The sequence below is a fragment of the Balaenoptera ricei genome, chromosome 14 (assembly GCF_028023285.1).
Source record: "Balaenoptera ricei isolate mBalRic1 chromosome 14, mBalRic1.hap2, whole genome shotgun sequence".
Taxonomy (NCBI): domain Eukaryota; kingdom Metazoa; phylum Chordata; class Mammalia; order Artiodactyla; family Balaenopteridae; genus Balaenoptera; species Balaenoptera ricei.
In genome coordinates, this window is record NC_082652.1 from 86,707,644 (window position 1) to 86,720,283 (window position 12,640).

Below are 12,640 nucleotides of genomic sequence, written 5' to 3' on the forward strand. Positions count from 1 at the left end.
TTAGTCCACAGAATTTATGAAATGGGTATTAAAAATGTAATTCTGTATGAATCAAATTAAACCATCTTTAAAACAAATTAAAGTATTATAAACTATATTGTGTTGGATATTTTTCAGTATTAGAATGCACTTGCTAACCCACCAGTCTCTTTATAACTGGAGGCTGGGTACTACATAGAATTAAATAATATGCATTTTCCCATTCAAAAATTTCTAATTTTTAAAGATATGAGTAAAGGATATTTAGATGTCCACTTATGAAACAAGCAAAAAAGGTCCATAGTTTTAGGGGTGAAAGTGCCATTATTAATAACAATATATGTATGAATGTATATTAAAGAAAGAACAAGAGAGGGAAAGGAAAAGGGAAAAGAAAGCTTTTGCAAATTTAAATTAGAGCAGTAAAATCTTTTTTATAATTTAGTAAGCTTGGAAGAGAAGGTTAAGCAAACCTCAGATCTCCCACAAAATAAAGCAGCAAAAAAAAGAGAGTGAAAATAAAAAAGATTGGAAAATTATAAGATAAGAACAGCACTGGAACATATAAATAATAGATGGTTAGAGAAAGAGAACAGAAGTGGGAGAAAGAGAGCAGAGAAAAATGGTGGAAGGGAAATAATTCACAAAAATTATAATAATAATCCAGAAGTATTTCCCAGAAATGAGACACCTTGGCTCCTTGATTGAAAAAAAAATCTCATAAAGTATTTGGAAAAATACTCACACCATGACACATCATTATGAACCTCATAACAAAGGATCAATGCCAGGCACTATTGCAAACGCTTTGTTTCTACTTCAGTAGCAGGCTGTGAAGATTAAATGAACTGGTGGGCTGTGTGTGTGTGGTGCTTGCACGCTTGTGTGCATATACCACGATATAGTACCCCCGCTCTTAGTGTTAATATTATATAAACACTAATGTAATACACCATTAGACTGTGCTATTATGAAATAACTCTTTTAACACATGATCCTATTGGTAGAGACTATTATAATTGCCATTTTACACTTGAGGTACTTGAAGGACAGAACAGTAAAGGGATAGAGTGGGAACTCAAACCCAAGTCGTCTTCCTTCAGAGCCAGCACAATTAACCATCACACAATACAGGATCCTTAACTTAGGGCATGAACCAAGAGAGATTCCCAATAAATTAAAAAGCTGAAGATAGCAAAAGAAATTTATGAAAATATAAAAAGAACTTATAAGAAAATATTTTAATAATCTTGTGATGAAGAAAGACTTATTTCAAGACACAAAACCAGAAACCACCAACACTTGACTACAAAATTTAAATACTTTATGTAGCAAAAGGAAATTAAACAATAAGATGCAATTTTTCATCCTTCAACCTGGCAAAATTTTTAATCTAATTAATATCCATATCATCTAATGTTAAGATAAAAAGTACTCTTATACCCTCCAAGTGGGAATGTAAACTAGTGAAATGCAAATTGACAGTTTATATCAGAAACAGTGGCATAAAACAACCATTAAAATTTTTCTTTTTTTGACAATTTGAAGGATGAAAAATTACATGTCATGTTTAATCATTTTATGTAATCTTAAGCCAAATTACATAATTTCACTAGCAAGTACAAATACCTCCCAGAGAAAAGGTCAAGAAAATAATAATCCCTAACAAAAGAAAAAGTGTCACCTACATTTTCTCAGATTAATGTCTCCTGATTAATTTTATTTATTATAAAATGAATGGACTATGGACTGAACTGTGTCCCCCAAAGTTCATAGGCTGGAGCCCTAACTCCAAATATGACTGTATTGGAAATAGGGCCTTGAAGGAGGCAATTAAGGTTAAATAATATCATATGGGTTGGACCCAAATCTAACAGGATTAGTGTCCTTATAAGAGGAAGAGACCCCAGGAAAGTGCACACAGAGAAAAGCACCAGTGAGGACCCCCTGCCAGCCCAGGAGAGAGTTCTCACCAGGAGCCAACCCTGCCAGCACCTTGACCTCAGACTGGCCTCCGGGACTATGAGAAAATACATATCTGTTGTTTAAGCTACCCAGTCTTACAGAATATTGATATGAGGATTTTTAAGAATAATATTTCTAAGGTAGTTAGCATGGAAATATGTGCTCAATGAACAGCAGTTATTCCATCATGGCTTTTCGTTTCCAAATCACTTTCTGTCTGCGTTGAAACCCATGATCTTCATTCCCCGGTGGCTCAGATGCGCTGAACCGAGCCTCAGTTCCCCCCAGCAAATCTATTCCAGGGTCAAGGAGCTCCTGGGACCCTGGAATCCCCACAGGCATTTCTGGAGCACCCCCCTAGGAGAGCACAAACATCGACCAAAACACAGTCCGCTTTGAACTGTAATTAGAACAAACTGAGGACAATTCAAATACAGCTTAGAGAAGAGCCACTGACTACAGGTCCTGGGCACTTCTAAGCATGACTGATACATGGTAGGTTTTTACTAAGAGACTGGAGATGGCCCTTGTTGCTTCTACCTCCTGTCTCGTTTCACCTTTTACCTGCCTGCAAGGTAAACATACAAGTTTTAAACATCCCATAAAAACCTGCTGGCCCCAGATTCACTGCAGTGAGAGCCCTTAAGCCCTGTGCTTTGCACCCCAGCTTATTCTTCCATTCCCTCCTCCAGCACCCGGGCCTGATCTGCCGTCTGCCCTCTCCTAACAAGGGGTTTCTAGCCACGGAAATCAGCATCTCCCCGGTGTCCCCCTAGTCCTGCTTGTCGCTGATGCCTTTATTCCAGGCTGCTCCCTTCTTCAGGAGGCAACTGTTTTATTTGGGGTTTTTTCCTGCTTTGTTTCGTTTGTTTTATTATTTAAAGGGACAACCCTCTTTCCTCTCCCCCAGATTCTAACAAACTAATAAAACACACAAATTCACATCAGCACGTAGCATTACTGGGGCATCGCCTCTTACCAATTAATAACCACAAGTTTTATGCTTTGGGAATCTTCTGACTTCCTTCCAAAACAATTTCCTTTATATTGTATGTAAAGAATAAAATCGGTATTAATAAGTATGGAAAACTAGAAGCTAGCAGAAAGGGAATGAGCAGTGGTAACTCTGTAGCAGGCAGCAAAGTACTACTTAATCCCTCAGGAAAGAGAAGATATTTACAAGAGCCTGTCATTCTTCACTTTCTCTCCTAGGTGTGATGTGAATCTCTGGTCCTGCATTCAGATTTGGTAGTTATTTTCTACTGCATTGTGTTCCATCTAGTTTATTCCTGGTTTGAACCTTTCACGATGCGGCAGGAAGTTTTCCTTCTATGGCTAGAGTCACTGCACCTTTCTTGTCACGTGGTACTCTTCAGTTTCCAGGAGAAGTCATGTAATTTTGTTAGAATAAACAAATGTCTTAAATGCCTCTGTATCCAATATATGTCCTTCCTTTTGGAGTGGACCCATGTTTCTCCATCTGGGGCTCATATACTTGCCATGGAGGGAAGGGGGTAGGGGATGGTATGAAGTGTCATTTCAGAGTATACTTCAAACCACCAGGTAAATATGATATGTTTCTCTCCCAGATTGTCAATGTTACCTGAATACATGGATAGAAAATATTATTTTCTATTAAAACAAACATGAATATACAATGGAGTAGAAATGAAAATTCAAAAGGACTTTTAAGATAGACTGATAGCTATGAACAAATTTGTTACTTTTAAATTGCAGCATCCCCCAGATGCCCAGAGTCTGTCTTTCGGGGGATGGTCCGGAGGGGAAAGTTTAGGAAGGATTTAAATAGGGTCTCTGTTGATTGGAATGAACAGGTCTAGTCCAGCAAGTTTTTAATTTAAGCCACAAAGTTGATTTGTTTTGTTTTGTTCTCATCAACAGTGCCTAAGGGCACAATTCAAATAAATGCTGAGAAAATGATTAATTACTTCTCTCTTTTGTTCTCATACTCATTGTTGCCAAAATCAAACAGCACTTATTAAGCCTTCATATGTTCAGCTCTGATTGAGGTATGTTATTTTTGTGATAAGCAGAAACAGCATCATTTGTGAACTGTCCATAAAGAAATGGCTGAGGTAAGAAAAAACATCATTTCATCTCCAATTAGACTAGAAATTGTTTGTAGAGGAAACAAAGAAATCTTCAAGATGACCTTGAAGGAAAATAATATTCCAAACCTGTCACAGTGAGAACAGCGCACTGCGAGGGTAGACAAAGTAGACATTGAACAAGAAAACGGACAAGAGTGTGGACACATTCAGCATAGAAAGAAGGGGAAAAAACTAACATTTATTAGGTACCTACCATCCCAGGTGTCTTCCTGTATGTTGTTTTGTTTAACCCTCAAAATACCTTAGGAAAGTATGTTCTTTCCATGCAAAAAAATGAGGCTCAAAAAGGGATGGCAGAGCTGGATTTTGGACTCAGCAGTTTCAGAGTCCGTGGTGGTGGCGTCTACACACTCTGCGGAGCAGAGGTCACCGGTGATGGTTGAACTGAAGTGTGCAGTTCCGTAACCAGCTCTTCTAAGCTCCGCTGGCGTCCTGCTCTGATCCCATACAGCACTGGCTGTGCGGACCCTTCATTTGATGTTTACTGTTATCTATCCTTGTCTGATGATCATTCCCAAAGCAGCTTGTGAAACTCAGGAACCATGGTTTCCATAACTTTGTCTTCCCTGTGGAGTCCTGAACTATTTTAGTAGATGCCTGGCAAATTTTAGTTGCATGATTGAAGTTTTACCCGCAAGATTCTAGATTCTGTGTGCATAGGCAAAGACTCTTCTATATTCACGACTTAAACCTTAGCCTTTAGACCACAAGTAATGTGAATTAAAGGTGTGCTCTCACATTGCTCTCTTTCAGATATTTCTAACATTTTTTAAAATAACAGGATAAAACCGAGGCCAGGAACATGGTCTTAATATTAGGATTTCCAACTGGTTTGTGCTCATGAACACCAGTCTCTCCTCTTACGGGAACTGAACTATCATCCAGCAAGTCAATGGTGAGATAAGGAGGCAAACTGTTAAAATTTTAAGTTATGTTCCCCATATCGGATTAGTGTATCACAACCTTGTCGTATAAGCATCATGTCAAAAGGCCACCTCCTTAGGGAAGCCTTCATGGACTGCCCCCTATGGATGACCATGCTGGATGGAGTCCCTCATGGCATCTGTCTCTTGCTGTGGGGATGCATTTAACATGTATGAATTTAATTGATACACATTGATTTAATACTCAAAAGCACCATATTATACCATTATTGTCATCCAGAATGTGCAGATAAGGAAACTGCGAAACCCAGAGACCAAGTAAGTCTCTCAAGATCAGTTACAACGAGTTAGCCGCAGGGGCAGCGCGTGTGCCCGGAGCTCTGACTCCTAAGTGCCCCAGCTGATCTCGCCTCTAACGGCCAAACCCTCCTGCCTACCCCCAGCTTCATCTTCCTCATTGCCTCCTCAGGGTCCTACAGCAAAGAGAAGACACACTTAGCTGAGAATTTGATGATGGAATTTAATTGGACCCTCGAATCAGCTGTCGGTCCAATTACTGAACCAGTAAGGAGACGTGAGAGACGGCAACAGCAAGGCAGCCCTGCCCGCCTCAGGCCTGAAGGAGCACAGAGAGGACATGGGGTTTCAGGACCCTGGGAGAGGGAGGGAAGGGAGCAGAAAGGTCTGGAAACTCAGAAGCAGGAGGCTGGGTGGCAGAAGCACAGGAGCAGACCGGACGGCCTCAGTAGGAAATGCCCAGGCCTCTCCTCCCTGACCTGCTGCTGAGTCTTCATGAGAGAACCAGGCCAACAATGAAACGAAAATGATTTTTATCTCGAAAGCAAGATTTTGCTCTCACGACTTTTTAACATTAAGAGGTTCTACCACTTTAATTACCTTGTTATTGCCCAAGGCATTTGCATTTCCTCCCTGGATCCCAAGCTTCAGACTCGACACGGATAGATTCCGAGTCACCAAACACACCTGACGATGAAACTGGCTTTCAGTGCATGACCTTGCGAAGGCCAGCCCCACCTGAGGAGACTGATGACATGTTTGATGTTTCTGTGTTAACAGATCATCTTCCCTGGATTCCTCGCCATAGAGACGAGAAAAAATATAAACCAAACTCAATACATCTCTTGCTTTGAGTGAAACAGAAGCTCTGAGGGGGCAGAGCACACTGTATTTTTTCTTCTCTCCCCACTGAGCTCATCCATTAGGTAATCATCATTCTCACGTGTGAAGAACAATTACTGACTGATTAAGAAGGATGGGGAGACCCCTGGGAAGTTCACCTGAAGCCCTAGAACGCATCCTTTCTCCCTACGTTGTTAGCATTCTGCTAGTTTTCCAGTAATCATTTCTAGATTTTGCATTAAACAAATTTCTCGTCGCAGGGGTGCATCTGAACTATAAAATCATAGAAATAAATTTCCTATAAGACTTAACTGTGAGGCCATTTTAGTAACCATGAAGGTTTATCGTTTGGGTTAACCATATCATGAAGTGGGCTCGGTTACTCACAAACCCGCCAGGAGAAGCCAGGGCCTGGAACGCAATCACTGTGAAAGCTTTTTCCTGATAATTGATGGTGACGGGTTAGGATAAAGTGTAGTCTGCCTGCTCAAAAGGTTTTAAGAAGTATGTCATTTGCTTCTGTACGCTGAAAAGTATCAAAGAAAAGAAAGCGCTTACAGGCTCTCCATCAAAAACAGCTTTTTTTTTTTTTTGGAAAAGCTTTTTGTGCTTTTGTTCCAAAGGTTGAAGGAGAGTACAAGTCTGAGATCCCTAGCTCTCTGGCATCCAGAATTTTTGAGAAGACACACTAAGGAAACTATTGAGCCCTGCATACAACATTTTTAACTCACCAAGGAACCAGGCGCCGTTTCTCCATGTTTACCTACTCACCTCGCGCTTTTCGGAGTCAGTTTCTTGGTACAGCTCTCCTTCCTTTTTCTCTCTCCAGGTCACGGGTTCGGGGCCTCGAAGATGTCACGTGCACAGACGTTTCCCAGCTACGCCTCGGAGCAGAGCGAAGAGACGCAGCCGTCCTTGTCCCGGTCCAGCAGCTACGGCTTCAGCTACAGCTCCAGCCTCATCCAATGACACCCAGAGAGATGCTGAGACCAGAGAGACAGTCTGCCCGGACCTGCCTGGGGGCCATCGCGCCCTCTACCTCGCGGAGGACCAATTGCAGGGAACATTGAAATGGGTCGGGTCTATCCCCGCTCCCAGTGGAAGGTTAAAAACTGGAGTTCTGCTTCCTTGATTCCGTGGCTAAGTTCTTTATTTACTGAGTTTCTTGCGGGGGAGTCTACGTTTTACAAAAATAGAATCCAAATCGTCTGAACAGTCATTTAAATAAAATCCTTTGAGTCTGACAGTAGCAGAAGCCTGGGCAGGGTGAGAAGTCGCCCACGCTGGACCGTACCTGGGTGAAGGCATTGCCCCTGTCCTCCTAGCTCAGTCCTCCCACCTGAGGAGAGGTCTGTCCTTAGAAAGGTGACCCACCACAAGTTCTGTGGCTTGGAGGGTTTCGACAGGGACAAATCCAATAAGCTCTACAAATGGCATCACAACTTTCCGTATAAATAAGCCCAGTGACAAGGGAACACGCCCACGAAATTTAGAACACACTCTTAAGCAGGGCCTTGTAGCTCTATTCTGTGTGTGTGCTCTGTGTGTGTGTGTGTGTTGTGTGTGTGTGTGTCTGTAGACAAATATAGATATGGATATTGCTGTATCCATCTATATCTAACAAGTATATATCAATGTGTGCTGAGAGTGACAGGATATGCTCACTTAAATTGTTGAAAACTGTTATTTGGTGCATTAAAATTAAGATCGTTATGTTGAATAGCTATGTTTAAAATAGTGCTGTAAAAAAAAAAAAAAGGCTTCTTATTGGCAAAGTATTCATGTAGTCACGTCTGCTCCTGTGACAAACAGAGGTGACGATGTGAAAAGGGGGACCACTTTGGAAGCGAAGGAACCAGTCTGGCTGCACGTCACGTCACTGCACTGTCTTTCTGTTCAGTAATCCCTTGTTGGTGACGATGTTTCTCCCTTTGGCCCCCTCTGAGCTACGTGGGGAAGATTGGGTGTGATCCTCGACTGGCTTTCATTTACCCTCGAGGAAAAGAAGGACTCTAAATGACAATCTGTTTAAGAAAGAGATAAAAGTACACTTTAAATGAAATCAGACATTTTGCAGTCAGGAGACCAACAATAGGGACAGGATTGTAGGTATCATTTTATGTGTGACAGATGCTGTTCTCAGAGAGCCATCAGAGGCTTGTAATTTACTGTGTAACCAGAATTGGCTGGGCTTTACTTTCCTTTTACTGGATATGGGTTGGCTGGGATTATAAGAGAAAATGGATCCAGAAAAAAAAGTTATTTTCATTCCTGAGACTAATGACAAACCTACTAGATTTAAAGGGAAGTGGTGATTTCCACGTGAACTGGGGAAGTTTGGCTAATTTGGGTCAACATAGGTATTTTTGCCCTTAGTTTTGGAGTTTACTCAAGTAAAAATAAAAATCATTCTGCCCGAATTATCTGATGCCACGTGCCTAAGATGGTCAACTCATAAATACTCCAAAGGTGGATTTAAAGAACAGCGAGCCCAGGTCATGTAAGATGAAAACCTGATATTTTTTTCAATATCAAAATTTTTTTAAGCTTTCAAAGTTAGTCTGTTGAAAGGGTACCTTTTTTGCTGATCTGTGATAAGACTTTTCTTTCATCCATGTCCATAGCTTGAATGCAGTCACAATTCATTGTGGAGAGTTATTCGTGGTAAAAGCAGTATTCAGTCCCTCCGTGATAAATTTGCACTTATAGCAACTGCCTAGATTTTCCACATCTCTCAGATAAGTCTGAAAATGCCCCCAAGATGCTAATCATAAGAGTTAATGTGGCTGTGAAAAATAATTATTCTAAGCTTTCAGGGATAAAAAGAAAATTACTCAAATGCTCTGCACTGTGAATTTTGCTGACACAGCATAAGAGCGGATGACTGGTTCCTGACGATGATACAGCCTTCCCTGAAATCCCAGCTTTCAGGGTTGAACACCTCTGAATTACTTTTAGCACATGGCATTTGCTTTTGAAATGCCGCGAGTGAAACACACCAGAGCAACTCCCAGCTGAGACCATCTGAGCACAGCTCCCAGGGGTGCCGCGCTCAAAGCAAGCCTCTCGCGGCTCACTCGGTCGAGTTGTTGCTTACAGACCACAAGTTTCTACATGGAACTTAGGGGGACAGATCCTCAGGGGTCCTGGTATATGTCTCAGCTTTATTACTGTGCCAGAAGCACAGACAGCGGGTCCGGGGGGATTCTGCTAATTAGACGAGTCTGCTCTTGTGTCTGTTTGGTGGGAGACATGATTCCTGCATGAAGTAGTTTCCAGAACACTGTTTGCTTGTGATCATTACCAGTGAGTGTAACTGAGGGGGTCCCAAAGATCAGGCATAACCTTGGGCCGGTTCATTCAGAAAATAATGTCATAAAAAAGAGTCAGTGAGAGAGAAATTTCCTTCCCGTGTCCTTAAGCCAATCTCATCACAATGAGAATAATGCTGTAAAAGATTTCGTGATAAATTTTTGGAGATTTATTCTAGCATGCTCCTCTAACTATACCTAAAATTGCAACTAAGTCAAAATTGCTAAATGAACAGATAGGAGAATTTATAGTAACCTAATATACTTGGCATAAGGCAATGCACACTGTAATCAGTGACAAGCAGATAAATATTCTGCAAAAACCAAAGATGAAAACTTACTGAACCAGTCTGCTGGAAGGTCATAAAACCAGCACCAGTGGAGTAAGTAGAGTGGTCCTAGGCATGTATCCAACTCACTTGAGCTTGTAGGTTTTTGACTAAAGATGCCTCTACGCTTTGCAAGCATTTTTCTCCCTTCAGTAATTGTGTTCTTCTTTAATATACATGTGACTTTTTCATTGTGAGGGAGTGACTGCTATGAACCAAAGACATCTTTCAGCTCCTTCTGAAACTGACTCAGTCAGCTTTCCATCCAGATGTAGACCGGTGGACGAAGGTGGTCACAGTTTCCATATCGAGTTGGAAGAAAGCAGTGGTCAAGAACCCAAGTCATAAAGGATCTTCTGAGAGCAGAGAAAGCCTGGAAGACGTACACATTTCATGGAAAGATTACCTGAAGGGATTTATTTTTTATGTCCCCAATTTTTTGTTCTGATAATATTAATTGTTGTACACGTGACATTATAATTATGTAGAAAAGTACAAAATAACTTTGACCCAATGGTTTACTATTCTGGTGGGAGGGAAAAGAAAACACTTCTTTCTCTTAGTCATCAAACAAATAATAGGCACTCAGAACTAATTTGTTTATGCAATAAATATTTATGAATCAATAGGTTTTGGCCACTGCCACAATTTGAACTTAATGAAATAAGAAATATATATTTACTTATATATTAAGGAAGATGTGGTTTGATAGAGCATGTGAAATAAAGTGAAACGTATTTATTAAAAGTAAACCTCACCTTTTCCAACAAGTAGTAACTATAGTACTAGTCCTGGTATCTTGTACAATTTTCCTCTGTCTTCATTGGGCAATTATGTTTGAAAATAATTTATCACCTATAAAATGGTTAACCACTTATTCTTTCTGTCCAGTATAGAAGCAGTGGACTGATAAGTAACTTTACACTGTTAGTAGTTTCTATAAATCCAACTTATTGCATGTGGTATCTTTATAGTAGATATTAAAAACATCATAAAAATTGATGTCTGCCCCTCATTCTTTGGCCAATATCTCAGAAAACTCTGTAAAAAAGCATGATTACACTACTCCCTTGATTATTTGAGCCACTTACTAAAATTGACCATTAATGCTACCGTGAAAACAAGCTAAGAAAATTATATTCTTGTAAAAACATTGTAGTCCAGATATGATTTTTACAACACATACAGCACAATAAATGGGCAGTATACATTTAGTGGGGCTGAGCTTAGGCCTTTAACACTTTGTGTTTTATAGCAAACAATCTACTAAAAACTGCTCAAAGTGAAAATTATACATTTTCTCCAAATCTATCATGTCTGTCAATACCTTACAATTTCAAACTGCTTTATCAGTCATTAACTATACTTTATAATCCCGTAAACTTGGCCTTCTCAAAATAGATAGAACTTTGCCACTAGACCTGTGTTAATAATTATAGTAGATGATACACCACACAAATGAACTTCTAGCCTATGAAATCTATGGAGTGCAATTTCCCATGGAGGGGGTAGAGTAAGAGGAGGGGGACTAGTCAGTAGGGCAACAGTTTAGATAAAATTACAAAAACTCCAATGAAGTGTCCAGTGTTACACTGGGACTCTGCTGTCTTCATAATCTGACCTCAGTTCTATGTCACAGACATGGCCTTCTTTACTAGTTTCACCTCGTACTAAGTATGCAATTGAAAGAAGAAGACATCGGTTGTATCAGGTTTTGAAGTTACCACAGAAAGACAACACGTATCAAGTATGCTTCCTTCAGTTTAGTGAAAATTATTGCACACAAAAGAATATATCATCACAAAACACCCATGGTTAAATGTCTCTTCAGTGACACGAGCATCAGTTTCGTATGGTCAACCTCATCTGAGTTTCAACACGAAGATGTATTAGCTGTGACACTGGCTGGGGACTAAATAAGAGGTCAACAGCCTCACATGTGAATTCTCTATCAATGTATTCGAAAGATTCACCCACTTTCTTCTCTGAAACGACCACAAATACTTCCTTTTTTACTCGAGAATGTGAATCTTTGTTGTATCATTTCTACAATTATTACAACTAGGTGAGGCATGGCATAGTTCATAGACTCTCGGGGAAGTATCATGAGATGTTGGACACATTTTCTAAATAGATGGAATGCTAGCTAGCTCTGAAAGCAATCATGTAGAAGAAAATTTCCGCTTTATGTTCTGCTCAGGAGAAAACCAAAACCCGTGGGTATTGTAATTTATTCAAAGGCAAAGAAATGGTCAGGAATAGTTTCGCCTCATTCCAGGCTTCTAATCCAGGAATGTTTCCTTGACGCCATGTCATCTCCCAGTTAGGCATGGTGGGAGCCGAGAAATACCACATGGCCTCTAAATAAATAGGCCCTTGTACATTTAAGGGTTTCTTCCAATTTTTTAGATGTTCCTCACCCTTCCTGGATTCATCACCACTATATCAATAGAAAGGCTTGATGAGGCAATTCATTAGACTGGTTGTAGGTCATGAATGATTAGGAGAAGTTGTATTACTCCTACACTGTCTTCGAGTTCTTTGTTGGCAATTCAAACTTATTTATCCTAAAGCGATAGTTGAACAACTATAAAAAAATTAAGTAGATGTCTATGTTTTGTATTCCTGCTACTTCATCATATTATAATTGTGATTATTATTTTGAGGATCTTTATCATTCTGTAGCACTTTCGTTTAATTATTTATGGCATTTGTCACAACTTAGATAATAATATCCAAGCTACATTTTTTTTCATGTGAACTCAAAAAGCTTTCATTTTCAATTGAAATTTGGGGAATGGCATTTTTTACACTAAAATACCTTACACATCAAGTTTTTTTCTTACACACTTCAGTAGACAATTATTTAAATTAACTTTAGATAAATAAGTTAAAATTAC

At 39.9% G+C, this 12,640-nt stretch overlaps 1 protein-coding gene across 2 annotated transcripts in view; it reads left to right on the forward strand.

Moving 5' to 3' along the window:
- DOK6 (docking protein 6) overlaps positions 1-10,859 on the forward strand; it is a 401,706-nt gene extending 390,847 nt beyond the window's left edge. For both annotated transcript variants that reach the window (XM_059894815.1, XM_059894816.1), the window contains one exon: positions 6,930-10,859. In XM_059894815.1, coding sequence (XP_059750798.1) covers positions 6,930-7,069 — 140 coding nt within the window. In that variant the 3' untranslated portion in view covers positions 7,070-10,859. The remainder of the gene's footprint in view (positions 1-6,929) is intronic.
- The last annotated feature ends 1,781 nt before the right edge of the window (positions 10,860-12,640 follow it).